This window comes from Geotrypetes seraphini, chromosome 10 (genome assembly GCF_902459505.1).
Source record: "Geotrypetes seraphini chromosome 10, aGeoSer1.1, whole genome shotgun sequence".
In the NCBI taxonomy this organism is placed as follows: Eukaryota; Metazoa; Chordata; class Amphibia; order Gymnophiona; family Dermophiidae; genus Geotrypetes; species Geotrypetes seraphini.
Window position 1 is genome coordinate 105,491,800 of NC_047093.1, and position 27,850 is coordinate 105,519,649.

The 27,850-nt window shown below is 46.1% G+C and overlaps 1 protein-coding gene across 5 annotated transcripts in view; it reads right to left on the reverse strand.

Moving 5' to 3' along the window:
• LOC117367981 (CDK5 regulatory subunit-associated protein 2-like) overlaps window positions 1-18,054 on the reverse strand; it is a 372,935-nt gene extending 354,881 nt beyond the window's left edge. For 2 of the 5 annotated variants that reach the window (XM_033961146.1, XM_033961144.1), the window contains exon 1: window positions 17,814-17,963. In XM_033961146.1, the coding sequence (XP_033817037.1) occupies window positions 17,814-17,866 (53 nt within the window). In that variant the 5' untranslated portion in view covers window positions 17,867-17,963. Of the gene's footprint in view, window positions 1-17,813; window positions 17,966-18,009 lie in introns of those variants that run through there. The other 3 variants (XM_033961149.1, XM_033961147.1, XM_033961148.1) reach the window with 3 other exon arrangements.
• Between the last annotated feature and the right edge of the window lie 9,796 nt (window positions 18,055-27,850).

Below are 27,850 nucleotides of genomic sequence, written 5' to 3' on the forward strand. Positions count from 1 at the left end.
AAGAGTAAGGTCCTTCAAAGAGCAATCACCCAAAGGTTCAAAAGGTGGACGCACCAGAATGGACAGGACCAGTTTCAGATCCCAAGAAGGAACAGATGGTCGCCGGGAGACTTGAGTAATTTGGCCGCCCGCATGAATCGAACGACATCAGGAATGGCTGTCATACGCTGACCTCTCAACAATCCACGAAAGGCTAACAAGGCCGTAAGCTGAATCCGGAGAGAAGACCAAGTCAGGCCCATGTCTACGACATCCTGCAAGAACTCCACGATGTTAGGCAGGGAAGAGTGAAAAGAGACCACTGCACGCACAGCACACCACTCTTCAAATAGACACAAAACCCGCAAAATACCGAGATGTGGAAAGTCTCTGGGATCCCAACAGGGTAGAGATGACTTTATCTGAATATCCCTTCTTACCTAGGCAATCTCTTTCAAGAGCCAAGTCTGTATAGGTATGTGCGACTCACAAATGGAAGATTAGATTAGAAGACAAAAGGGACCCGGATCCAACATAGGAATGGGATCCTGAATCAGAAGGTCAGGCAAGAGAAGCAGAGACAGAGGATCCGCTACCAGATGCCTCACCAGATCCATGTACCATGGACGCCTTGGCCAATCAGGAGCCACTGAATCACCAGGCCCGGATGACAAACAATGCGGAGAACTCTGCCCACTAATGGCCACGGAGGGAACTCATACAACAGCCCCTCTGTTGCCCATGGTTGAACCAGAGCATCTAAACTCTCAGCCTGACCGTCTCTGCGACGACTGAAGAAGTAAGGTGTTTTGGTGTTGACATTCGTGCCAGACTATGGGGGGAGCAGAGGGGAAAATATGGGTGCCAGACCAAGGGGGGGGGAAGAGATGGAAGGGAGAGGTACAGTAACAGAGAAAATAGAAGAGGCAGAGAGAAGGCAGACAGTGAATCGAAGGAATTGAATGAGGAGCATATCAGGAAAGCAGAAACCAGATAACAAAGGTAGAAAAAAAATTTATATTTCTTTTCTTTTTTGCTTTAGTATAAAGTAGTATATTAGTTGTGTTGATAAAAATGTATAAACAAAGCCCTGCCAGCTGAACATCTCTTTCTCTAGTTCAGCAGCCAGGACTTTGATTTATAAAATGACAACTGTACAGAATATTGTTTCTTTTTATACTTTATGGGATCAAATGGTTTGCAGGGACGGGGACCGAGCTCGCGGGGACTGGACAGGGACAATTTTTTCCCCGTGTCATTCTCTAGTCAGATTCTCCCCCGGCTGAACCTCCAGAATATCCGACCTCAGAGTTTCCATTCGAAACGAAGGAACTTTGAGAACCCTGTTGACCACTTTTAAATCTAAGATGGGCCAAAAAGTCCCCTCTTTCTTGGGCACAGGAATCAGTAATCTTTGAAGGGTCTGGAGAAAGGTCTGCTGTTTCCTTGGCACCTGAGAAGGAGAAGCGAGAAAATGGTCTGGTAAAGTAAGGGCAAACTCCAGATCATAACCGTCCAAAATCACCTCCAGAACCCATTGATCTATCGTGATTTCTGCCCATTTTGGGTAAAATTCACACAGCCAGGCGCCCACCAGAACCAAAGTGGGGGCTAGCAAGGAGTCATTGGGCAGGACAGGCTGAAAGTGACCAGGCGGGGCACTACCCCGTACCTCGGCGGGGCCCTCGAAAGGAATGCATGCGCTGAAAGAACCAGTCTCTGGAAAGCCCAGGGGACTGAAAGGAAGTGGCCCCTCAACCAGGTTGGAAGCGGCAGAAATAACACCCATGAGCAGCACCGCCCCGAGCCAGCAGCCTAGACCTATCTTCAGGCAAACAAGGCACTTTAGAATCAGTTAACATCTGAGCTAACTTGTCCAAGTCCTCACCAAACAAGAAAGACCCCTTAAAGGGAAACTTTGTCAACCTAGCTTTGGACACCGCATCTGACAACCAAGCGCGAAGCCACAAGTTACGGTGTGCTGCCACTCCAAAAGCCAGAGACTTGGCAGAAGCTCGCAAGAGATCAAACATGGCATCTGAGAGATGAGAAGCACTCATCTCAATTTTGGCAACTTCCTGCTCCACCAATTCCCAATTATCAGACTCACAGTCCAGAACACGCTCTGCCCAGCGAAAACATGCCCAAGCCACCAGCCCACCACACATTGCCGCTTGGACCGCCAGAGCTGTCACATCAAAACTCTGTTTAAGGAGGGACTCCAACTTACGCTCCTCAGAGTCCTTCAAAGCAGCACCGCCTTCAACAGGAATAGTATGCTGTTTTGAGATGCTGAAAGTCCCTATCCCCTTCTGGGTTGGGATAGAGGCGGGCCATGAAGTGCAAAAAACAAAAAGGTGCCGCCGGCACCTGCCACTGTGCGAGCATAATATCCTGAATATCCTGATGCATAGGGGAAGAGTGGGAAGCAGAGCAAATCTCCTTAAGCAGGGGGTCCACCATACACAGGGGCCCTCAAACTTCAACACCGAGGAGACCTGAAGAATTAGCTCCTAAAGCTCGTCCCGCTGAAAAATGCACACAAGACGCATCTTCGTCAGCATGTGGGTGCTCGAGTCCACCACTGGCAGAATCCGACCCCCCAAGAGGATCCTGGAAATCCCCTAAAAGGTCTAGGTCCTCATCAATCATACCCTGCTCCTCTTGGCAAAAATCCTCGTCCCTAGAGACCTTTGGCTGCTTGGACAAGAGAGGAGTAGAAAGGGGCAAAACCGCCACTGTCTGGGGCTGAACTGGAGAAGACGTCGAGGGCAACCCCCCCCCCTCCCGAGACCCCCGGATTTGACACAGAACCTCCAGCCACCAGCACATAAGCTTTACAAAGTGCCAACATATATTCAGGGGGGAAAAACCCTGGTGGCCCCAAGGGACTTCCTGCCACAGCCGGGGACCCAGCAAAACCTTGCCCCTGTTTCTCCAATAAAAAAGGGGGAAGGTCACCTGAGGACACTGAAATGAAGGAGGAGGTTTCCGCCAAAATTGGACCCGAAACCGCCAAAATCGGAGCTCCAAAGACCTGTAGCATCTGAGAAGCCTGGGACTTTCCTGACGCTGAGAACAAGGAGCCAACTGACACAGTAAGGGAATCACCAGCTGCACTGGCGGTAAGGGAATCCTTTTCATCCTGACCTTTGGCGGCTGGAGAACCTCCCGCGTGGGCATTAAGGGAATCCTGGGCTTCCCCACGATCCGAGGCTAACTCGCAAGGTACTTGCGGCGGTGCACCCTGGCCACCAGCACCCAATGCCGACGAAGCTCCCCCACCCCCACTTGAACAGGCCAGCCGCAAGTACCTTGCCTCTGGAGCACAATGAGCACTTTTTCCCTTTTAAATTGCTCATTGTGCTGAAAACCGCCCTAACTGCAACAAAGTGCCAGTTAGTTGAAAAAATACAGTAAAAACAGCAATTTTACAGGGAAATGAGCCTCCACTGCTCTCAAAGCTGGAAGCCTGACCAACCACAGGGGCCAGGCTGCCGGCTAAGGCAAAACATGGGTAGGTGGAAGAACATGGGTAGGTGGAAGAAGGGGGGGTAGAAGGACCCAGCACAAGACCCGCCAGGTTTAACACCCCCGAGGTCAGACAGATCCCCAAACAGGACCCGTCATTCGGCAAAGCAAGGGAACTCAGGAGACCGAAACAAATTACAATAGCTCTAAGGGGGGAGACGAATTAGTCTTACCACACTGCTCGAAGACTGAGAAATACTGGATTGGTAGGGGGAAGCCTATCTTGATATACAAGCTTTGGTCTCAGACTCCATCTGCTGGTCACAGTGAGATATATATCCATTCGTAAGGACTATACAGGTCTACCAGGTGACACAGAAGTAGACGATTCTCAAAAAAAAAATAATATTTTGGAAATATTTTTCGAGAATGGACTTTAGACGCTGCCGACTTTGGACGACTAGTGCCCTAGGTCTAAGAGGATTTTTTTTTTATTATTATGTTGCTCTAAGCACACTGTACGCAGAGAAAATGTTAATTATTTATATTCTTTTTTTTTTTTTCAAAGAGGTAAGGCTTTAAAATATGCAATGTCACCTCAGTAACAACTATAGAAAAATAGACAAATATAATGTAAAATATAGACAGCAGATATAAATTCTCAAAACTGATACATTTCAATCACTAAATTGAAAATAAAATCAATTTTCCTACCTTTGTTGTCTGGTGATTTCATGAGTCTCTGGTTGAATTTCCTTCTGGCTGTGCATACAATATTTCTTTCTTTCTGATTCCTGCACGCTTCTTCTCTTCTGGACCTCATTACCTTCTCCAACATCTCTCTGTGTCTCTCCAACTTTTCTTCCTCTCTCCTCTACCCCTATTGTCAACATGTCTCCCTCTCTCTCACTGTACTTCTCTCATTCCCTTCCTTCCTTCCTGCAAAGGTAGTGGGGAAAGAGAGAGATCCAGGTTGCATCTCTCCCACTCCCTCGATTGCCACATCCAACATTTCTCCCTCCTTTCCACCAGACCAACATTTCATTCTCTCTGCTTCCTGCACCCTTCCTCTCTTCCAGTCCTCATTCCCTCCCCCAAGAAACATTTCTCTCTCCCTCCATGAGTCCAACTTTTCACTCTGTCATCTCCCCCTTCCCCTGAGAGTGACATTTATCCTTCCCTCCTTTCTGCCCTCCCCATCCATCTCTCCCTCTCTCTCTCTCCATGAGTCCAACACTTTCTGCCTCATGCACGCTTTCTCTTTCTCCTTGTCCCTTCCCTCAAGTGTGACATCCCTTCTTCCCACCTCCAGTCCATCTCTCCCCAACCCTACTCACATGTTCTCTCCCCATGCCCTATTTTTCTCTCTCCTCCACACCATGTCCATTTCTCTCTTCTCTCATCACACTCACTCATCCTGCAACAATTTTCCTTCCTTCTCTCCCCACAACCCCACTCAAAACCAATATGCTCTCTCCCCATGCACCATTACACCCTCCCCTCCAGCGTGCAACACCTTTCCCTTTCTCACCTCTCCTTCTCCTTCAAGTCCAGCTGCACCTTTCCCTTCCCCTTCCCTTCTGCCATGTCCAGCAGTACCTCTTCTAACCTAGTAACATAGTAGATGACGGCAGATAAAGACCCAAATGGTACATCCAGTCTGCCCAACCTGATTCAATCTAAAAATTTGTTGGGAGTTTTTTTTTTCTTCTTCTTCTTAGCTATTTCTGGGCAAGAATCCAAAACTCTGCCCGTTACTGTTCCTCAGTTCCAACTACTGAAGTCTCCATCAAATCTCACTCCAGTCCATCTACACCATCCCAGCCATTGAAGCTCTCCCCAGCCTATCCTCTACCATACAGCCATATACAGACAAAGACCGTGCAAGTCTGCCCAGCGCTGGCCTTAGTTCTTCAATATTTACTATTATTTTCCGATTCTAAATCCTGTGTTTGTCCCACGCTTTTTTGAACTCTTGTCACCATTTTCATCTCCACCACCTCTCTCGGGAGCACATTCCAGGCATCAACCACCCTCTCCGTAAAGAAGAATTTTCTTACATTGCTCTTGAGTCTACCACAACTCAATCTAAAATTATGTCTTCTGGTTTTACCATTGTCCTTTCTCTGGAAAAGATTTTGTTCTACGTTAATACCTTTCAAATATTTGAATGTCTGAATCATATCTCCCATGTCTCTCCTTTCCTCTAAGGTATATATATTCAGGGCTTCCAGTCTCTCCTCATACGTCTTTTGGCGCAAACCTCCTATCATTTTCATCGCCCTCCTCTGGACCGCTTCAAGTCTTTTTGTGTCCTTCACCAGATATGTCTCCAAAACTGAACTCAACACGCCAAGTGGGGCCTCACCAACGACCTATATAGGGGCATTAACACCTTCTACTGGTTACGCCTCTCTTTATACAGCCCAGCATCTTTCTGGCAGCAGCCACCGCCTTGTTGCACTGTTTTTTTGCCTTTAGATCTTTGGACACTATCACCCCAAGGTCCCTCTCCCCATCCATGCATATCAGCCTCTCGCCTCCCAGCATATACAGCGCCTTCCAATTATTAATCCCCAAATGCATTACTCTGCGTTTCTTTACATTGAATTTTAGTTGCCAGATATTCCTTTCCTCTTTCACTCCCTCTTGTCTAGCAGCACCTCTCCCTCTCCCCTTATCCCTACCGCCAGCCCTTCCCTATGTCCAGCAGTATCTCTCCCCTCCCTAGTGGCAGCTCACTGCATGCTTTTAACTTCCCCACACAGCTGCCACTAACATTAGTTTAGTCGCAGTTCCATCAGGCAGCCTCGGGACCTTTGCTAGGTTGGCCCGCCTCCGATGATGCAAATTCCTCTTCTGTCAGAGGAAGGTTGGCTTAGCAAAGGCCCTGAGGCTGCCTGATGGAACCGCGGCTAAACTAACGCTAGTGGCACCTGTGTGTGGAAGTTAAAAGCACGCAGTGAGCTGCCACTAGGAAGAGGAGAAGGGGGACTCCATCATCAGGCAAGTTGACAGCAACATAGCAGGAGGAAGACAGGATCGGCTGGTAACTTGTCTACCAGGAGCCAAGATAGAAGACATAGTGAGCCGCATCAACAGGATCATCGACAGCGTGAAAGAGGAAGATACGGTGGTGGTGATCCATGTGGGAACTAACAACGTGAGCAACAGGAATTACAGCAGGGAATTACTGAAGGAACAGTTCCGGATGCTAGGAAGGAAGCTGAAGACCAGATCAACGCGGATAATGTTGGAAATCCTGCCGGTACCCAGAGCAGATGAGAAGAGGCAGATGGAGCTGCAAGCAGTCAACGTGTGGATGAGGCGCTGGTGTGAGGAAGAAGGATTCCACTTTGTGCGCAACTGGACGACGTTCTGGAGGAAGAACAAGCTATACAGGAAGGATGGACTCCACCTCAGCAGAGACGGAATGAGGCTTCTGGCAAACAACATTAAGAGAGAAGTTGAGAAGTTTTTAAACTAGGAAGAAGAAGAAAGCCAACAGTCGACCGAGTGAGAGAGTCGATGGTTCGGGAACCGGTATACCCGGAGGATACTGTGCAGAAAGATAGCGGAGAAGACTCACCAGATCTCAGGCAAGACAGATCTAAAAGGACACAAGAAGGAAGGAAATGCAAGAAAGGAACAGGCCACATACTCAAGTGTATGTACACGAACGCAAAGAGCCTAAGGAACAAGATGGGCGAATTAGAGGCTATGACACAACAGGATAACTTTTGACATCATCAGCATCACGGAAACATGGTGGACCGAAGAAAACATCTGGGATACTGTGCTACCGGGATACAAACTATACCGCAGAGACAGAGTGGGTCACAAAGGTGGGGGAATTGCCCTATATGTCAAAGAGGGAATCGAATCTACTGGAGAGAACACGCCTGAAAGTATGAATAAGTTAGAATCTCTATGGGTCAAAATTCCGGGAGCAAATGGATTGGGCAGCCCGAAGAAATGGATGGAGAAATGATAGATGAGATCAAACACAACTGCAAGGGAGGCAACACAGTTATCATGGGTGATTTCAACTACCCGGGAATAGACTGGAATCTAGGCACCTCCAGCTGCGGTAGGGAGACCAAGTTCCTGGATGCTGTAGGTGATTGCTTCCTGGAACAACTTGTCAAGGAAAACATGAGAGGAAATACAATTCTGGACTTAATTTTAAATGGACTACGAGGACAGGCGCAAGATGTAGAAGTAGAGGGGATGCTGGGAACCAGTCAGTGTTCTCCCTAGCACCTTTTAGCTGGGCGCTAATTTAGGTGAGCGCCCAGCTGTCATCTCAGTCACAGATTCACCTCAGCCTGACTTTTTTTTTAAAGCACCAGGAAGCGAGTTTTCAGCTTTACTTCTTTTTTATTTTTCCTACTGCTGGTCGGTTTTTACGGTCGCAGTTGGAGGCAGAGATTGCAGGCTCATTAAGACCGAGTGCGCGAAACCGGAAGAACCCCGATGTCCTTTTGTTTTCGTTCTGCTGCTGATCCCACAAGACAGGCTGGCCACTGCTTGCAGATCTGTTTCTGCAGGACATTGGTTTCGCTTTGTGCAGGAGAACCAATTGGAACGAGGAGAGGCAGAAGCCAGCAGTTGCGTGCTTAAGTAACTGCTGCTGGCACACGGAAAAGGAGGGAGAAGATGCGTAAAAGGAATAAAGCAGGCCCAAGAAGTAGAGGGGGAAGGGATTGCAGCGGTTATAGATTAAGGTCCTTTGGGGACTCTGGGCACCTATGTTTTAAAAGCTTTCATTTGTAGAGCGAGAAACTTGTAGCCAATTTGGCTGCCAGCTGATTTGGCCACCAAAAATATGTGAACAGTGAACCGTTATTCGTGCTTATTTATATAGGCACAAGATTGATGTTTCCATTAGGTGTCAGCTAGAGTGCTGAGATTCGGGAGTGATAAATGGCAGATGGCAACCTAGGCATTTCTCCCTTTCTGTCAGCAATGAGTAGAATAGGCGGAGCTAGCAGTCAGACTGCCAGATAATCAAGAAAGTGGGGTTTTCACTTTAGTATATGTATGCTGGACGCCCACTGTGTTCCTACTTCATGACTTCCTGTTATAGTCTTAAACACATAGGAGGCCTGCACTTCAATTTTCAGCTGCAGATCTGTCTGCTCAGATCTGGCAAAACAGCAAGGAACAGGCCAAGGAGAAAGGGGAGATACTGGACCACCAAGCAGGGGAGAGACAAGATGCTGGTCTGCCAGGGAAGGGGAATGAGAACAGAGGGGAACAAGGAGATACTGAATTACGAGAAGAAGACGGAAAGCACCAAGATGCTGGACTGCCAGGGGCAGAGGAAACGGGCAAAGGTCCAAGATCAAGAGGTCACTTAGAGAGTCTAATAGCCTTGAACTTGCCCTGCATAGGTACTTCTGGCTAAATATTTTATAAAGCAGATGTTCATGCATAACTTTATACCTGTTCTGAGGTGTTTACATTTACCTCAGAACAGGTATAAAGTTATGCATGAATATCTGCTTCCAGGGCCACTTATGTGCCATTATAAAATATTTAGCCAGAAGTGCCTATGCAGGGCAAGTGCATAGGTAGGGTTGCGAATTCCCCTCAGCCTAACTTTTTTTTTTTTTTTTTTAAAGTGCAAGCAAGCGACTTGAACCCTCTGGGGCTCTGGGGCTCTAACGGTAACACTGTGCGTGTCGGCTTCCCTTAGTTCTCCTCTGAAACTGGAAGTTATGTCCTAGGGGGGCGGGGGAGGGAAGAGAAGGGAAGGGAAGCTCCAGAGCATTGGTTTGATTTGCTACAGACTAAGGTGGGAGATAGGGCAGGGAGGGAAGTTTACAACTTGGTGCTCTTGTTTGCTTCGGGCCTTCCTCACTGCTGGGCTCTGCCTACTTTATGTTTCCGCAAAGGTAGGAACCGGCAGCGAGGAAAGCCCGAAGCAAGAAAGAGCAGCAAGTTGTAAGCTACCCTCCGTCGCTGCCCTTTCTCTCACCTTAGCCTATAACGAATCTGCCGGGGGGGATGCTGGGAATGCTGCTGCACCCAATTGGGGGGGGGAGAAAGATGCTGCTGCTGCACCCAATTGGAAAGGGGGAAGAAAAATGCTGCTGCTGCACCTAATTGGGGAGAGAGAAGGAAGACCAGGGAAGGGAGAGGAGAGGAAAGAGATGCCAAGACCATGGAAGGAAAAGGAAATGAGATATGGAAATGAGATGGAGGGGGAGGGAGAGATGTAAGGGAATATGAGGGGGAGGAGACAGATGCCAGACCTGGGAAAAGGAAGTAAGTAGAGGAGATACCAGATAATGGAGGGGCGATGGAAGGAGAGGAGAAAGATGCCAAGGCATGGGGGGAGGGAAGGGAAACTAAGGAGACAAATGCCAGACTAGAGGGAAAAGAAGGAGAGGAGGTGCCAGAGCATGGAGGGAGAGGGAGTGATAGAAGAGGAGAGAGATGCCAGGGCATGGGGGGAGGGAAGGAAAGGAGCTAGAGATGCCAGACTATGGGATGGAGTGGGAAGGAAGGAAGGAAAGGAGAAGAGAGAGATGCCAGAGCATAGGGGAGAGGGGAGAGACAAAAAATGGAAAGGGATGAAGCTGAAATGAATATGTACAAAGGAGAGAAACTGCACAGGATATACAGTTTATTTGAAGGAACATAGAAAGAGGGAAGATGCCATATGGAAGAGAGAGAAGGCAGACACTGGATGGAAAGGGCAGAGAGGGTGGACAGTAGATGGAAGGGGTAGAGAGAGAGGGCAGAGGCTGGGTGGAAGGGGCAAAGAGAGGGCAGATGTGGCACGGAAGGGAGAGAGGACAAACGCTGAATAGAAAAAAGAGAGCGAAGAGAAGATGAAATGTAGAAAGAAAATTTTTTTGTTGCTTTATGTAGAATCAAGTAGCGTTGTAACTGTATTGATAAAAATTTATAAATAGGAAATGGAAATAAGGCAATTTTTTTTTACTAAAAACCTCTTTCCTCATATCAGGACAGGATATCATAACAAAGGTATACTGTACTGTCTTGAAGAAAGATTTGGCCTCTGAAAGTTAATTGAAAAATGGATTATTATTAAGTTTATTATTATTATTAGGATTTTATATACCGCCTATCAAGGTTATCTAAGCGGTTTTACAATCAGGTACTCAAGCATTTTCCCTATCTTTCCCGGTGGGCTCACAATTTATCTAACGTACCTGGGGCTATGGAGGATTAAGTGACTTGCCCAGGAGCAGCATGGGATTTGAACCCACAACCCCAGGGTGCGGAGGCTGTAGCTTCAACCACTACGCCACACACTCCACCTAACGGATTAGTCCAATAAAATGGCATTTTCCTATTTATTATTATTTGTTTTATTTCTATTTGTTAATTTGTAAAGTGGTGATTGTTATGTATCAGTTTTTTCAAATTTACATTACTGTCTTTATATTTTGCACAGTATTAGGGGACATGTGTCACTGTTTTTGTGGTGTTGCATTGTATGCAGAGTCTGGTTTCTTGGTGGTTCAGTTTAACTTTCGTCTACATATTTCTATTTTTAGTTTGTGATTATTCCATACTGGGCAAGGATGTATCTGTTCTGTGTGTATGAAAAGGACATGGTTTTCTGTTAGCATCGACTGCACAGGATCAATAGACTGTGCAGGATCTGGCTTGTTTAGTTTTACAATGCGTGTATTGGTTTTCTAGTGCTCACTGCAGTGTTTAAGATGCTGCCTTTTCCAAGGTGCACCGTTGTTGTGTGACTTGTGGATTATTACTAAAAATAACTTTTTTTATATAGAAGAGGGGGGTTGTTAAAAATGATCAGCATTGGCTGTCATATATACTAGGTACGCCACTGGATTTAATGACCTATTCTAACTTTACTGTTGACATAGGTGTTGTGTCCCCCCCACCACACACACACTTTAAAGAATTAAAGTTGTATTAACATCAAGCAGCTTTCCAAATGACATAACATAAGAACATAAGCGTTGCCTCTGCCGGGTCAGACCAGGGGTCCATCGTGCCCGGCAGTCCGCTCCCGCGGCGGCCCCCCAGGTCCATGACCTGAAAGTGTTCCCTACCTAACCTGAAATATCCATACCCTATTCGCTCAATGTCCTGTACGGTAAACCTCTATCTGTACCCTGTTATCCCCTTCGCTTCCAGGAAGTCATCCAGTCCCTTTTTGAACCCCAGAATTGTACTCTGTCTTATTACCTCTCCGGGAAGCGCGTTCCAGGTGTCCACCACCCTCTGAGTGAAGAAGAACCTCCTTGCATTCGTTATGAATCTGTCTCCTCTCAGTTTTTCTGAATGACCTCTTGTTTTAGTTGTCCCTGCTAGTCTAAAGAATCTGTCCCTCTCCACCTTCTCTATGCCTTTCATGATTTTATAAGTTTCTATCATGTCCCCTCTCAGTCTCCGCTTCTCCAGGGTAAAGAGCCCCAGCCTGTCTAACCATTCGGCATATGAAAGGTTCTCCATACCCTTTATCATCCTCGTTGCCCTCCTCTGGACCCTTTCGAGTATTGCCATGTCCTTCTTGAGGTATGGCGACCAGTATTGGACGCAGTATTCCAGATGTGGGCGCACCATTGCTCGATACAGTGGCAGCAAATAATAATATTTTTCATACATTGCTAATTATTACCTGCATCTTAACCTAAACTGTTTTGCCCTAGTTCTCACTATGATCTTTATCTGCTACTTTTTTACTTTGCTGTAATGCAATCACACAGGTCTCCTTCAAGGCTCAGTAACACCTCTCCATAAATTATGTGGATGAGGTCTAGAAGTGGGGATCGCATCTATTTCATATCCTCAGGGAGACCTCAAGAAAGAACCTAGTGATCAAAACATTATTAGAGGTGCTGTAGAGCCGTTTCTTGTATGACTGCATGAGCTATATTTATCTTTTTTTTTTAGTTGTTTAAATTCATGCAGAAATAAATAGCTAGATTGAACCTAATGACTTCATTAACACATTTCCCTTTGTAAACCTCTATATCATTTGAAAAAGGGCGCATATCTAATTATTCGCTTCTAGAATTGGATACTTCTTAAATTTAGTAAAAATATTCTGGCACAAGTGTCAAACCTTAAAAAAGGAACTCATATTGAGCATTGGAAAACAATAATAATTAACTAATAAAAATAGTACACATTTAGGGCTCCTTTTACGAAGGCATGTTAGCGGTTTAAAGCGCGTAATAGTGCGCGCTAAACTGCCGGCTGCGTTAGCCGCTACCACCTCCTCTTGAGCAGGCGGTAGTTTTTCGGCTAGCGCGGGGATTAGCGTGTGATGAAAAGTCACGCACGCTAAAGCCGCTAAAGGGACTTCGTAAAAGAAGCCTTTAATTTTCCTGTCCCGCCCCACCCGGCTAATTTTTCATGCCACCCGGCTGGAAAAAATTTCTGGGGAGAACACTACCAGTGATCACAATATGATCCGCTTCAACATAGATGCAGGGGCGAAACATAGATCCAGAACAACAGCCATGGCGCTGAACTTTCGAAAAAGAAATTATGAAGGGATGAGACTCATGGTGGGGAAAAAGATCATGAAGAGGATAAGCACTGTTAAAACGCTAGAGCAGACATGGTCCCTTTTTAAGGATACAGTCACCGAGGTGCAAAATCTATATATATCGCGTATCAACAAGGGAGCCAAGAGGAAAAAGATCAAAGAACCGGCGTGGCTCACTGCACGGTGAAGGAAGCGATCAGAGACAAGAAGACTTCGTTTAAGGAATGGAAAAGGTCAAAAACGGATGAAAACTGGAAAAAGTACAAACAGCATCAACGCAAGTGCCATAAAGCAGTAAAAGGGGCCAAAAGAGACTACGAGGAAAAAATAGCCAAGGAGGCGAAAAACTTCAAGCCTTTCTTTCGATACATTAAGGGGAAATGACCAGCAAAGGAAGTGGTGGGACCGTTGGATAATAATGGAATAAAGGGAGTGCTAAAGGAGGACAAAGCCATCGCCGATAAACTGAACACATTTTTTGCGTCTGTATTTACCAAAGAGGACATACACAACATAACGGAACCCGACAGGCTATACGCTGGAGGCGAAGACGGAAAACTGACAAGGTTGACAGTTAGTCTCTAGAAGAAGTATGCAGGCAGATTGATATGCTTAAGAGCGACAAATCCCCAGGACCGGATGGCATCCTTCCGAGGGTAATTAAGGAACCGAAAGGGACTATAGCTGAACTGCTTCAACTAATAGCCAATCTGTTGATTAGATCGGGAAGGATTCCGTCAGACTGGAAGGTAGCGAATGTTACGCTGATCTTCAAAAAAGGTTCGAGAGGAGATCCGGGAAACTACAGACCGGTGAGTCTGACTTCGGTACTGGGAAAGATGATAGAGGCGCTGATAAAAGACCGCATCATTGATCACCTTAACGGACACAAACTGATGAGGACCAGTCAGCACGGCTTCAGCAAAGGACGATCTTGCTTGATGAACTTGCTGCACTTCTTCGAGGGGGGTAAACAAGCAGATAGACAAGGGAGACCCGGTCGACATTGTATATCTGGATTTTCAGAAGGCGTTCGACAAGGTTCCACACGAATGACTACTTCGAAAAATTGAGAGCCATGGAATAGAGGGTGAAATACTCAGGTGGATTAAAAACTGGCTAGCAGATAGGAAACAGAGAGTGGGGGTAAATGGAAAATACTCAGACTGGAAGAATGTCACCAGTGAGGTGCCGCAGGGCTCGGTACTTGGACCTGTGCTCTTCCACATATTCATAAACGATCTGGAAATGGGTACGACGAGTAAGGTGATTAAATTTGCAGACGATACGAAGCTATACAGAGTAGTGAGGACGCAGGGGGATTGTGAAGATCTGCAACGTGACATAACCACGCTCGAGAAATGGGCAGCGACATGGCAAATGAGGTTCAACATGGATAAGTGTAAGGTAATGCATGTTGGTATCAAAAATCCCACACACGAATACAAGATGTACTAGGAGAGACCTCCCAGGAAAGAGACCTGGGAATACTGGTCAACAAGTCAATGAAGCCGTCTGCACGATGCGCAGCGGCAGCGAAAAGGGTGAACAGAATGCTAGGAATGATTAAGAAGGGGATCATGAACAGATCGGAGAAGGTTATCATGCCGCTGTACCGGGCTATGGTACGCCCTCACCTGGAATACTGCGTCCAGCACTGGTTGCCATATATGAAGAAGGACATGGTATTACTCGAAAGGGTCCAGAGAAGAGCGACTACAATGGTTAAGGGGTTGGGGGAGTGAGTACAGTGAGAGATTAGAGAAGCTGGACCTGTTCTCCTTTGAAAAGAGGAGACTGAGAGGAGACATGATCGAAACATTCAAGATAATGAAGGGAATAGACTTAGTGGATAAAGGCAGGTTGTTCACCCTCTCCAAGGTAGAGAGAACGAGAGGGCATTCTCTAAAGCTAAAAAGGGATAGATTCCGTACAAACGTAAGGAAATTCTTCTTCACCCAGAGAATAGTGGAAAACTGGAACACTCTTCCAGAGGCTGTTATAGGGGAAAACACCCTCTAGGGATTCAAGTTAAAGTTAGACAAGTTCCTGCTGAACCAGAACGTTCGCAGGGTAGGCTAGTCTCAGTTAGGGTACTGGTCTTTGACCTGAGGGCCGCCGCATGAGCGGACTGCTGGGCACAATGGACCACTGGTCTAACCCAGCAGCGGCAATTCTCAAGTTCTTATGAAAGTGGCCATGACGTGGAGTCTGCAGAGATCCTAGTTTTAATTCCCAGGGACCTCACGGATCTCGCTCACCCCTGAAGTGAGCAGATTTTTAAGGATGTGCAGTTAAAATCCGCGAGGCCCACGTTTTACCCAGTCTCTTGTGTGAGGAGTACCCTCACACAGTGGCATAGCAAGGCTGAGAGGCACCCAGGGTAGGGGTGCCCCTCCCACCACTTCCCTTCCCCCGTACCTCTAACAATCCTGGAATGAGCAGCAACCTCCAAGCTGCTGTTGCGTCAGTATCAGCTCTTCCTCTGACGTCACTTCCTAGGCAAGGGGCCAGGAAGCAGTGTTGCCAGTTGGGTGGTTTTCACGCCCAATTGGGCTACTTTTTAAAACCCACGGGGCTTGGGTGGGTGGCAGGTTTTCGGGCTACTTTTCAAAAACTAATGGGCTATATTGGGACAGGAACGGTTCCGGACCTCCTACAGAGTAATTGCTGGGGTTTTTTTTTTCATTTGTTCAGCTGTAGCAAAACAGGCCAATCACAAATGACCTTAGGAACTCTGAGGTCGTTTGTGATTGGTCCATTGTGATCCAGCTTATAAACTGCAAACGAATGGCACCAGAACAGCCATGGCCAGGTGAAGGTGGGCAGTGGGAAACAGATAAATCAGCTTTAATTTTTTTCTGCACCTGCTTGGAGGCGAGGGGATGAGGAATGCTGCAGATGAGGTGTCAGTGCCACGAAGGTACAGCTCATCCCTGGCTTCTGCTCCCCTAAGTCGCTTTCGTATCTTAACTAGCAGTATGGAGGGGCATGAGGGACGGATTTGAATCAGAAAAAAACAACTAAAAAGAGAGACTAGAGGAACACAAAATATACAGGGAAAGATTGTCCGGGAGGGGGGAGTGGTGGCATAAGGAATAGGACACTCCACCTGCCCACATTCAGGTGGGCCTTTGGGGGTTCTGGCAGGAGGGACTGGGCTTCCCTCCTTATAGTCATCGCGTGGGGGGGATGGGTTCCCTGCCGTGGCCACTAAATTGATCGCAGCAGTGAGATTCCCTTGCTGCGATCAGCTCAGCGGCAACCCGATCTTCTAAACGGCGCCTGTAACATGTTACACCAGTTAGAGAATTGTGGTGGTTAGGCAGGCTTAGGCGTCTGTCCATGAGGACAGACACGATTCTATATAGGATGCTTGTGTGTGAATCTCTAAAGCCGCTAAGGCAGCTTCTGAGACTGAGTGTCCTATACATTATGTCCCATTATGTCCAAAAGTTTAAAGAGCTTTTAATTTTAGGAAGGACTTTTACATTAAGTGTTTGTTTTTATTGTGTTTTTCCTGAATGTTTTATATTTGAGTTTAGGTCTTCTTGCACCATTATGTACTGTTTGGGATATGTGCAGTGAATAAATAAACAGTTTGTATTTGTATGACATACAGTGGAACCTTGATTTGTGAGCATAATTCGTTCCAGAAGCATGCTCGTAAACCAAAGTGCTTGTATATCAAAGCAACTTTCCACATAGGAGGTAATGGAGACGCAGGCAATTCGTTCCACATCCCAAAAAGACCCCCCCCCCCTCCAAGGTCACTGACGCGCTTCCACCCCATCCCCAGATTCTCTCATTGGAATCTCTGAGAGAGCGAATGCCAAAGGCCTTGAGAATGTGCAGATGCTCAAGGCCCAGCAGAGATCAGCGACAGGCACTTTCGGCACCAGCACGTCCTGTGGGTTGATGCTGCATGCCGGTGCCTGATCGCGGTAAGGGTTTGGGCGGGCAGGCGATGCCAGTTCTCAGGGGCAATGCCGGTTCTTGGGGGTGGGGGCTCGCATATCGAGCCAACGCTTGGTTTGCGAGGCAAGATTTGCAAGTGTTTTGCTCGTCTTGCAAAGCACTCACAAACCGCGTTACTTGCAAACCAAGGTTTGACTGCATTTGTTTGATAAATTAGAGGCGTTTCCAGTGGCAATTGTTTGGGCTACTTTTTGGGCTACTCCGTCCGTCAGAAGTTGGGCTACTTTTTGTCATGAGTTGGGCTAGAAATTTTTTTGCCATCTGGTAACCCTGCCAGGAAGTGAAGTAAGAAGAGCTGACATTGACGCAACAGCAGCTTGGGGGTTACAGAGGTACAGGGGAAGGGAAGCAGTGTGCAGGGAGGGGGGACAGAGAGAAGGATGGGTGCTTGCGCCCTCACCAAATCAGCGCCAGGGTGGCCCCCCCTTACTATGCCACTGCCCTCACATACTGCCCACACTTTTTTTTAAAGGATTGTTTAAATAAATAACCAAAATAAATTGCAACCTGGATAGTTGATGTTTAAAGCGAGACGTTACTTGTAGGCAGGATGGGTTGAATTTGATCCTACCAGTTAAACTAAATCTAACGGGAGACGTGTGCGCTTCCAGAGTCCAACAACATGCAGGAGAATGTAGTGACCTGTGTCCAAAGTGTCAAGAGTTATGAAAAAAAAAAAAAAGCAGCACTAGAAAAATACGCTTAAAACTGGGCAAGAAAGACTTCGACCCAAAATCAGAGGAAATCACCCAAAGCTAAGCGCAGATCAGAGACTGACAAGTCATAAAGTTGTTTCCATCCCTTCGCATCCACTGGCCATTAGGACTTCATGAATACTCACTACACCTAATCGGGAACCCGCACAGCGTGCACCCACCTGCCATTCAGGTCTAAGGGCAGAGTCGGATCTTCCACTGCCAAAGAATCCATGACGGGAAGCCGAGGCGATCCAAGGATGAACCCTCTGGCAGTTCCGCAAACTTTCAAACGGTCTTCATGTCACAGTCCACTTGGGCGCATGCGCCCTCCCGGCACGCTACAATGAAAAGCACTATAGATCTAACGTCACTTACGTCTCAACATCGTCTCGGCCTTGTCAGTGGCGGAGGGTGGGATCTGTAGTTGCCATCTTTAATTCTTCAGCCTGAATAGAGCGGTATGGGATCATGGGAATTGTATTCTGATGCATGAGTATTAAGTCGTAATGTGTTGCTAAAACATTCTACGAATAAAAAAGAAATGTAAGATGAAGCAGTTTAATGCAGGGTAATTGCGCAAGTTTGCAAAAGTGGTACTACTACACTAATCACATATAGCGCTGAAAGGCGTACACAACGCTGTCGCTGAACATTTATAGACGCTCCCTGCTTAGAAGAGCTTACAATCTTAACTTGGACAGACAGACATGACATTTAGGTTTGGGTATGCAGAACTCAAGGTGTAAAGAGTCAAAAGCACTGGAATAAGTGGCCCTTAAACTGCCAGAGACGAGCCCGCGGTTGGGATTAGATAGGGTTACCATATGGCTCCAGAAAAAGAAAGGATTGAGACATCTGGGTTTTACTTCCATTGCTTACAGTGGAAATAAACCAAGATGTCTCTATCAGTCCTCCTTACTTATCGTGACCATTTATTTTTTCATCAAAACGGGACATCTATTAATTTTCAGTTTCGCCTCCTAGCCCCACCCCAAATTTATTTCATTCCTTTTTTATGTATACATAATATTAATTCATAATGGTAACCGTAAAATTTAAAAAGCCCCACAAAGCACACTATACACAGAAAATTTAAATTACCATATATACTTAAATATAAGTCGATCCAAATATATCGAGACCTCCTTTTCCCCCCCCCCAAAAGGAGGAAAAATGGTTGACTCAAATATGTCGGGTGGTTTAATTTTCAAGTGTCCTGCCCCATCAGACTCTGCACCCAGCACCCTTCCATCCTCCCCTCCCCTGTCAGGCTCTGCACCCAGCATTCGTTCATCCTCCCCTCCCGTCAGGCTCTGCACCCAGCACCCTTCCGTCCTCCCCCTCCCCTCCCCTGTCAGGTTCTGCGCCCAGCACTCTTCCATCCTCCCCCCTCCCCAGTCAGGCTCTGCACCCAGCATCCTTCCATCCTCCCCTCCCCTATCAGGCTCTGCACCCAGCATTCGTCCATCCTTCCCTCCCGTCAGGCTCTGCACCCAGCACCCTTCCATCCTCCCCTCCCCTCCCCTGTCAGGCTCTGCGCCCAGCACTCTTCCATCCTCCCCCCTCCCCAGTCAGGCTCTGCACCCAGCATCCTTCCATCCTCCCCTCCCCTATCAGGCTCTGCACCCAGAACCCTTCCATCCTCCCCTCCCCTATCAGGCTCTGCACCCAGCACCCTTCCATCCTCCCCTCCCCTGTCAGGCTCTGCACCCAGCACCCTTACCTCTCTCTCCTGTCAGTCACTGCACCAGCCTCCTTCCTTCCTTCCCTCCTCCCCTGTCAAGAATCTGCACCCAGCACCCTTCCTTCCTTTCCCTGTCAGACTCTGCACCCTCCCTGCCCTAGCCTCATAAGGTACCTCGTCTTTGCAATCCGCGGTGGAGGTGAAGCGGGCAGGAGCAAACTTTCCAAGTTCCTGCCCTGCCGCGAGGTACCTTATGAGGCTAGGGCAGGAAGGAAGGCGGGGGCAGAGCCTGGCGGCGGCCTTACAAAAAAATTCTGGGAGGCGGCATTGACCTGAATATAAACCAGGACCCCCTTTTTTGGGCCAATTTTTTGGCCCAAAAATCCCAGTTTATATTTGAGTATATAAGGTATCATTTATATTTGGGGGGTTTCAAAGATGTTAAGTGCAAAATATAGACAGCAGATATAAATTCTCAAAACGGACACATTTTGATCACTAAATTGAAAATAAAATCATTTTTCCTACCTTTGTTGTCTGGTGATTTCATGAGTCTCTGGTTGCACTTCCTTCTGACTGTGCATCCAATATTTCTTTTTTTTTTCTTTAGCCCTTTGGGTCCAGGTCTCTCTCTCTATTTCTCCAACCCCATCCCCTTTGGGTCCAGGTCTCTCTCTCTTTTCCCTTTGCTACCCTCCCCAGATCCAGTGTCCCTCTGTTACCCTCCCCAGATCCAGTGTCTTCTTTGTACCTTTGTTCTGTTTGGTAACATGGAGGCGTTACAGGTACCTTCGACACTGGCTAAACCCTCAATATCAAAGGTACCATCATCAGAAGTACCTGCTTCCATGTCGGTGTCGCAGACTACAGTACTACCCCCAAATTTGCAGGGGTTATGTTCCTAGAGTGACTGTAAATTGTGAAAAACCACAAATATTGGATGTGGTACTAAAATCCGTCCTAGACTTAGTCGTACTGCATGTATAACCAAAGGTTTTACAACACTGCCTAGATGGAACTTGGACGTTGTGACTTAGGCCATCTAAAACCAGGTCTAAGTCCACAAAAGGTATACAAAGTGACCAAATAAGCACTGCAGACACAAAGTACAGAGCCCCACTGAACCCCCCTCCCCACATAAAAAACGTAATAACAACTTTACATATCTGCCTCCAGAACATCAGCACCTGGAAGCCTGGCATAGGAAAGCCTAGTAGAGCTACACAGAGGTGGCTTAAGTGGTCTTGGGGGTGGGTTAGTAAACCATGGAGAGGAGGATCCAGGCCCATAATCACTCTAATCACTGCATTCATGGAGAAACATGTGCACCCCCAAAATCCTTTTGTACTGCTATATAAGTGGCTCCTGCAGTCATAAGGGCTATTGGGGTGGTAGATAGGTGGGCCTAGTAGATTCTGGGGGTGTTTTTGGGGGCTCATCATGACCTATAAGGGAGCTGTTGCGAGATGTTTATATGGCACCCTTTTTGTGAAGTTCACTGGAGAGCCCTGTAAGGTGCCCCATTACTCTGTTGCCATGTCTGGGTGTCCAGTCCCTTACTTTTTTGGCCCCTCCCACGTCCAAAAGGTCTTTTTCTAGGCATTTTTGACTTGGATGAATTTTTAGACGAAAATGGGGTATAAAGATGGACAACTTAGTGGTCTGGACGATCAGACGGCTGGATGTACAGTTAAGACTATTTTCAAAAAAAAAAATATGCTGGACGTATTTTTTGAAAATGGACCTTTTCCCATGTCTGACTTTGGACGACTTGTGAGTTAGGCCCCTCCAAAGTTACAAAATGTTATACCATCTTTAAATAGCTTCAGAAGCTCCTCATTGGGTAGAATCAACTTTCAATGCTATGAATAGCAGCTGGATCATAGAAATCAGCAATATTATTTTCTACTTCTTTGTACTAACTCTGTTATAGCTTCAGATCTAGTATCTTGAGCTAAACAAACTTCAACACAAAAATCTTACTGAACCTCTTACTGTGGATTTTGTTCATTTAATGCAATAAGAGCAGCCTAGTACAGGGGTTGTTATACCTTCTCTAGGCTATGTTGGTCTCATCTTATGCTTTGAGCAATAGGATCTTTTTATTATTTTGGAGTTGTTCCAGTGGATCTCACTCACCATCTTTAGTGTATATCAGTGTGTTACTAATAAAGAGACCCCACAGCCTGTGCTCAAGCATTTGATAAATTAGAAATTGAGCTAGCTTCTAATCTAGGAGAATGGTTCCTGAGCTTCCAAAATACACAAAACAGGCTAGATCAGCAGGCTGACTCAGTGGAATTTTCATCCTCTCCCAGGTAAAGCTACCCCAAACGGATAAAAAATACTCCTAAATAAAATTAATTAAATAAATAAATAAATAAAAACCAAGCAGATCAGAACATACCTTCTCAATTTGCTTCCAGAAGGGAAAACAGAAGAGGGAACTATATTCCACTGGTGAAGGAGGAGGAGCTGAAAGATGTGATTGATATCCTTCTGCAAGCAGCTCGCGACAAGAGGTAATTCACCTACAGATTCCTATGTCCTCACTACAGAAAATGGTTTGGGAATCTTTTTGAACTTCAATGTCATGTGTCAAATAACTGGACAAACTAGGGTGTTTGATGATTGCCAGGATCTAGGAATATAGGCCAATAGATTCACTGGCTCAGCAGTGAAAAATACCAAGTATTTTATGATGGACAGTTTCTCATGAAGAGGTTTCTCATGAAATGAGCCTGCTTATTCTTTAAGGATTCTAATGTGGGCACTAATCATATTACATATTGGGGGTCTTTTACTAAGGTGCTCTAGCCGATTTAGCGCATGCTAAATGCTAGCATGCCCATAGAATATAATGGGTGCATTAGCATTTAGTGTGCGCTAAATCGGCTAGTGCGCTTTAGTAAAAGATCCCCATAGTTAGCAAACTATTGCCATCAGGGCAGCACAAATTGCTTGTTCTAGTGCATTAATTCCAGGTTACTGTCATATTGCTGGGATGGACAAGGAATGTAGATATGAAAAAATGGTTTATATTAGTACAGTATTTATTTTTCCAGTTATGGGTACATAAATGTTAATGTAAGTCTCTTCAGATTAAATGTTTGAGAACAAAGCCAAATTTGGGAAAATGTTTTGTCTGGCCATTAACAAACCTGAAAGCGTTAACCTGTAATAAACAAAAACTTGTTGGTTGAAACTCAGCCTTAGGAAATACTATAGAAAAGCAATTTTATATTTCTGTGATTTTACAAAAGGAAGTTAGCCAACAGCACAGCCAGAGATCCAGCTCCAGCAAGATAATTTCCTTTATACTATTTTAAACACCCTTCAGTCTGTACAATGACATTAAGTTGCTGTACAAACAAAATCAGATTAAAATTACATACAACTTTTTTTTTTTTAACAAATAGAGACAAATACAATGACAATAAGATATTCTACATGTATTTACAATAGCTCTTTCAGCATATTATAACTTAGTATTTTCTACTTTGAGCCCCTGACAAATCGTATGTTGACATTATCCGTTAAAAAGTTCCATGATTGATCAAGAACTTTGAGGTCAGCAAATAAGCTGTAGGAGACACCTTTGTACTGGACTAACTTAACACATTTATCAGCTTTTGAGAACTCTGGCCCTTTCATGAGATCAGTGGGGAATGAGCTACAGATAAATCTACTCAAATACAGTATACAAGTAAATTACAAGTTGTATTACAATGGTGGTGCAGAATTCCAAACTGTAGAGTTGTAATGTGAAAGGATGGAGGTACAGAAGAGGTGCTGGGGTGAGGAAGAAACTGAAGGAGACAAAATTTACCCTTACAGCAAAACCACAATGATAGGCAAGGAGACCAGTGTTTGTTAATCCTTTTGTGTTTGTTTCTAAGAGGCCCTTTTACCAACTGTGTTAAGCAGTTAAAATAAAAATTGGCGCATGCAAACAGTTAATGCAGCAGCTTGACACTTATCATGGTTTATGATCTATTATATTTAATATATTGCCATACAGGCTCCATATATAAAAAGGTTGAAGAGGCTAAGACTCACCAGCAACAAGAGCAACCTCACCTCCATGTGTTTAAAAACTGTTGAACATGGTGATGGTGAGGAGAGTTCAGCCACAGAGGTTGTGGGAATTACAGCAAATGCAGAAACCTATTTAGAGTTTAACAGCCAACTAAGTGCTCTACGTGGAGCTGAATTTGGATTTTTATTTCTTTTGGGATTCTGATAGTCTGGGGATATTTGTTATGAGATGAGTTATTGTTTCAGCTCCAGTTCTGTCCTGTTTATCTGAGAGGGTCAGGGCTATGTTTTTTGGGATTTGGGAGGATGGTGGGTGGGTTAGTTTGGGGAAGATGATAAAGAAAATTTAAAGAAAATAAGAACATAAGAATTGCTGCTGCTGGGTGAGACCAGTGGTCCATCGTGCCCAGGAGTCAGCTCCCGCGGCAGCCCTTAGGTCAAAGACCAGTGCCCTAACTGATACTAGCCTTACCTGCGTACGTTTTGGTTCAGCAGGAACTTGTTTAACTTTGTTTTGAATCCCTGCAGGGTGTTTTCCCCCATTACAGGCTCTGGAAGAGCGTTCCAGTTTTCTAACACTCTCTGGGTGAAGAACTTCCTTACGGAATCTATCCCAATTTAACTTTAGAGAGTGCCCTCTCGTTCTCTCTACCTTGGAGAGGGTGAACAACCTGTCTTTATCTACTAAGTCTATTCCCTTCATTATCTTGAATGATCTGATCACGTCCCCTGTCAGTCTCCTCTTTTTAAGGGAGAAGCTCAGTTTTTCTAATCTCTCACTGTACGGCAATTCCTCTATCCCCTTAACCATTTTAGTCGCTCTTCGAGTAGTACTGTGTCCTTCTTCATGAATGGTGACCAGTGCTGGATGCAGTACTCCAGGTGGGGACATACCATGCCATGGTACAGCGGCTTGATAACCTTATCCGATCGGTTCTTAATCATTCCTAGAATTCTGTTCGCCTTTTTTGATGCTGGCGCGCATTGCGCAGACGGCTTCATTGACTTGTTGACCAGTACTCCCAAGTCTCTTTCCTGGGGGGGTCTCTCCGAGTACTGCACCGGACATCCTGTATTCGTGTATAAGATTTTTATTCCCGGCATGCATCACCTTACACTTATCCATGTTAAACCTAATTTGCCATGTAGCAGCCCATTTCTCAAGCGTGTTTATGTCACATTGCAGGTCTTTGCAATCCTTCTGTGTCTTCACTACTCTGAATAACATCGTATTGTCTGCAAATTTAATCACCTCGCTCGTCGTACCATTTTCCAGGTCGTTTATAAATATGTTGAAGAGCACAGGTCCAAGCACCGAACCCTGCAGCACTCCACTCATGACGCTTTTCCAGTCCAAGTATTATCCATTTACTCCCACTCTCTGTTTCCTATCCACCAGCCAGTTTTTAATCCACGTGAGTATTTCACCCTCGATTCCATGGCTCACAATTTTTCGAAGTAGTCATTCATGTGGGACCTTGTCTAACGCCTTCTGAAAATCCAGATATACAATGTCAATGGGTCACCCTTATCTATCTGCTTGTTTACTCCCTCGAAGAAGTGCAGCAAGTTCGTCAAGCAAGATCTCCTTTGCTGAAGCCATGCTGGCTGGTCCTCATCAGATTGTGTCCGTCAAGGTGATCAATGATGCGGTCCTTTATCAGAGCCTCTACCATCTTTCCTGGTACCGAGATCAGACTGTCCAGGTAATGAAGGATTCTTTGCATGTCTATCCTCTGCAAAATCCTGTCTTGTTTGGCTAAACCCATAGGGTGAAAAACGGGCAAACAAATTTTATTGACTGATGTGAAAGGCTGAAGGTAGGAAAGAAGGTACCACTCGGACATAAGCACCAGACTCCATAATCCTGAGGAAAGGTTCCCTGCAGGAGAGAGCCTGTAATTCCGAGATTCGGCTCTCTGATACTTTGGCCACCACATAAACTGTCTTGACTGTACGGTCCAAAAGGGACGCAGTAATGAACAGAGACTGAGAGGTCCCTCAGAATGACATTAAAGTCCCATGACGGGAAAGTCCAACGCAAAGGAAGACACAATCTGAGTGCCCCCTCAAGAAGCGAGACACATCTGGATGAGATGCTAGCGACTGTTTACCTTCTCAAGCCCAATAGCACGAGAGGCCCGATACATGTATTTGAGAGATGTTTGCAAAAATGCCAGGATCACCAGAATTGGTGCCCGACAAGGCTCTATCTGCTCCTTAGCACACCATAGCTGAAAAGCCTTCCAGGTTTTAGCATAAGCTGCAAATGTCAAAGGCTCATTGGCTCTAAGGAGAGTTGCAATGACTACCTCTCAATAACCCTTATGAGTTAGGGCCATGTGCACAATAGCCATGCCATAAGACCAAAGTGTTCTGGATTCTCCATGAGAACTGGGTCCTGACTGAGAAGATACAAATGAATCAGCAGCTCGAGACATCTGTCTTTTTGTAGACACACCAGATCTGCTTACCTAGGCTGGCAAGACCCTGGTGGCTCGCAACTCTGCGGATGATCTGGCCCACCATGACCCACAGTGGGAACACAGAGTAGACTCTGAGGAGCAGGACTGAAACAGGACATCCAGCCCTAAGATTCACAGTTTGGCTCTTTGGCTGTAGAAGTGATCTAGTTTTGCATTTTTGGCTAAGGCCACAAGATCCATTTCTGGTCTTTCCCAGCATCATACAATGAGGCTGAATGTTGTATCCAGAGTCTGCCTGCTTAAGAAGCTGGCTTGGATGTTCTCTACTCCTGCCATGAGGGCCGCTAAGAGTGTGTGTAAGTGAGCATCCACTCACTTGAACATCATCTGCGCCTGTAGGCACAATGGGGTGCTTCTGGTGCTTCCTTGTTTACATGAGCTACCATGGTGCTATTGTTGGAGAATATCCTTACCGCCTTTCCTGTCAGGAAAGTCTCCAATGCTTTCATTGCCAAATGAATGGCTCTCAGCTCCAGATTTATGGACCACTTGTTTTCTGATGAGGTCCACTTGCCCTGGAGAAGGCAACCATAGCAGTGGGTCTCTCCATCCACTCAGGCTGACGTCGGTCATAAGTGCCACCCATCCTTCTTGAGCCAGCAACATAAGCTGTGTCCAGAGCATCTGATGGGCAGAAATGTCATATGCTGATACTTTGATCATGACTCTGATGTCATAAAGAGCATTGGCCATGTCATCCACTCCTTCCATATCAAGTGTGACCAGATTTACTCCAGTTCTGAAGAACTACACTGTAATCTGGTTTGACAGGCCAGTGCCACAAAGGAGGCAGTGGTTGACACTTTGATACATAAAGCTAGCGCTTCAAACTGTTTAAGGACCATGTCCACCTTGTGATCCTGTGCATCCTTCATTATCACCCTTCCCTCACTAGGAAGGGAAGTACGCTTAGTCACTTGAGCTATCGTGGAATCCACCTTCGGCTGTAAAAACAGCTATTGAAAATCTGGAGCCTTAGTATAAAACCTGGACCTAGCTTTTGCCATCTTCAGGTAACCTTCTGGTGAGTCCCATTAGTCAGTGAGGTGATGCCTGGATGTGCTAGAAAGAAAATAGCTTGTGTGTTTGTACCATTCATAACTGAACACTGGGAGATGAAGGGCTGCTGAGGATTCAACTTCAGCTCACAGTGAGTCTCTGAAATGACTTATGGTCTTGAAAAGACAGCGCATTGAGGGATCATCTCCCTGATCAAGAGCAGCCACAGCCTCCCGACCTCCGATCACCGCCAGGGACCCTAAATCATCTAAGGATGCTACGAATCCTTGAGATAATAAAGGCATAGAAAGGGACTTCCAATCCTTCCAGTGCTTCGAATGGTCACCGACACTTAGAGCCAACCTGTTCTGAGATGGGGAGTAACTCTTCCTGTATTGGGGCTGGCGTGCTCACAGGCAGTGCAGTGCTCCCCAGGCCCGTCAAATAGGCTTTCCATAAAAGACTAACAAAGTCTGAAAACTCCTGTACTAGGAGGATCAAAGAACCACTGCAGGACTCGACTGGAGTAATTGGACCTCTGCCTTCTCCATACCCTTACATTTCGCAACTTCAATGTGTGCAGCTTCTGAATGGGATCTCTTCTCTTAAGGCTGGGATTTTGAGGGTTCTCCCACCCTGGAATACTCTAAGGAGGCTGGGCCTGATGCTCCTGCCCCTTACTCCTGCACCCCATGGCACATGGAGCATGGCCGCTCTTCTGCCATCAAACCTCTATTAAAATGGCATGAAACATAGAAATATGATGTCAGATAAAGGCCAAAAGGCCCTTCTAGTCTGCCCATCTACAATAACCATTGTCTCTTCCTCTCTCTAAGATAGGGATGTCAAAGTCCCTCCTCGAGGGCCGCAATCCAGTCGGGTTTTCAGGATTTCCCCAATGAATATGCATGAAATCTATTAGCATACAATGAAAGCAGTGCATGCAAATAGATCTCATGCATATTCATTGGGGAAATCCTGAAAACCCGACTCGATTGCGGCCCTCGAG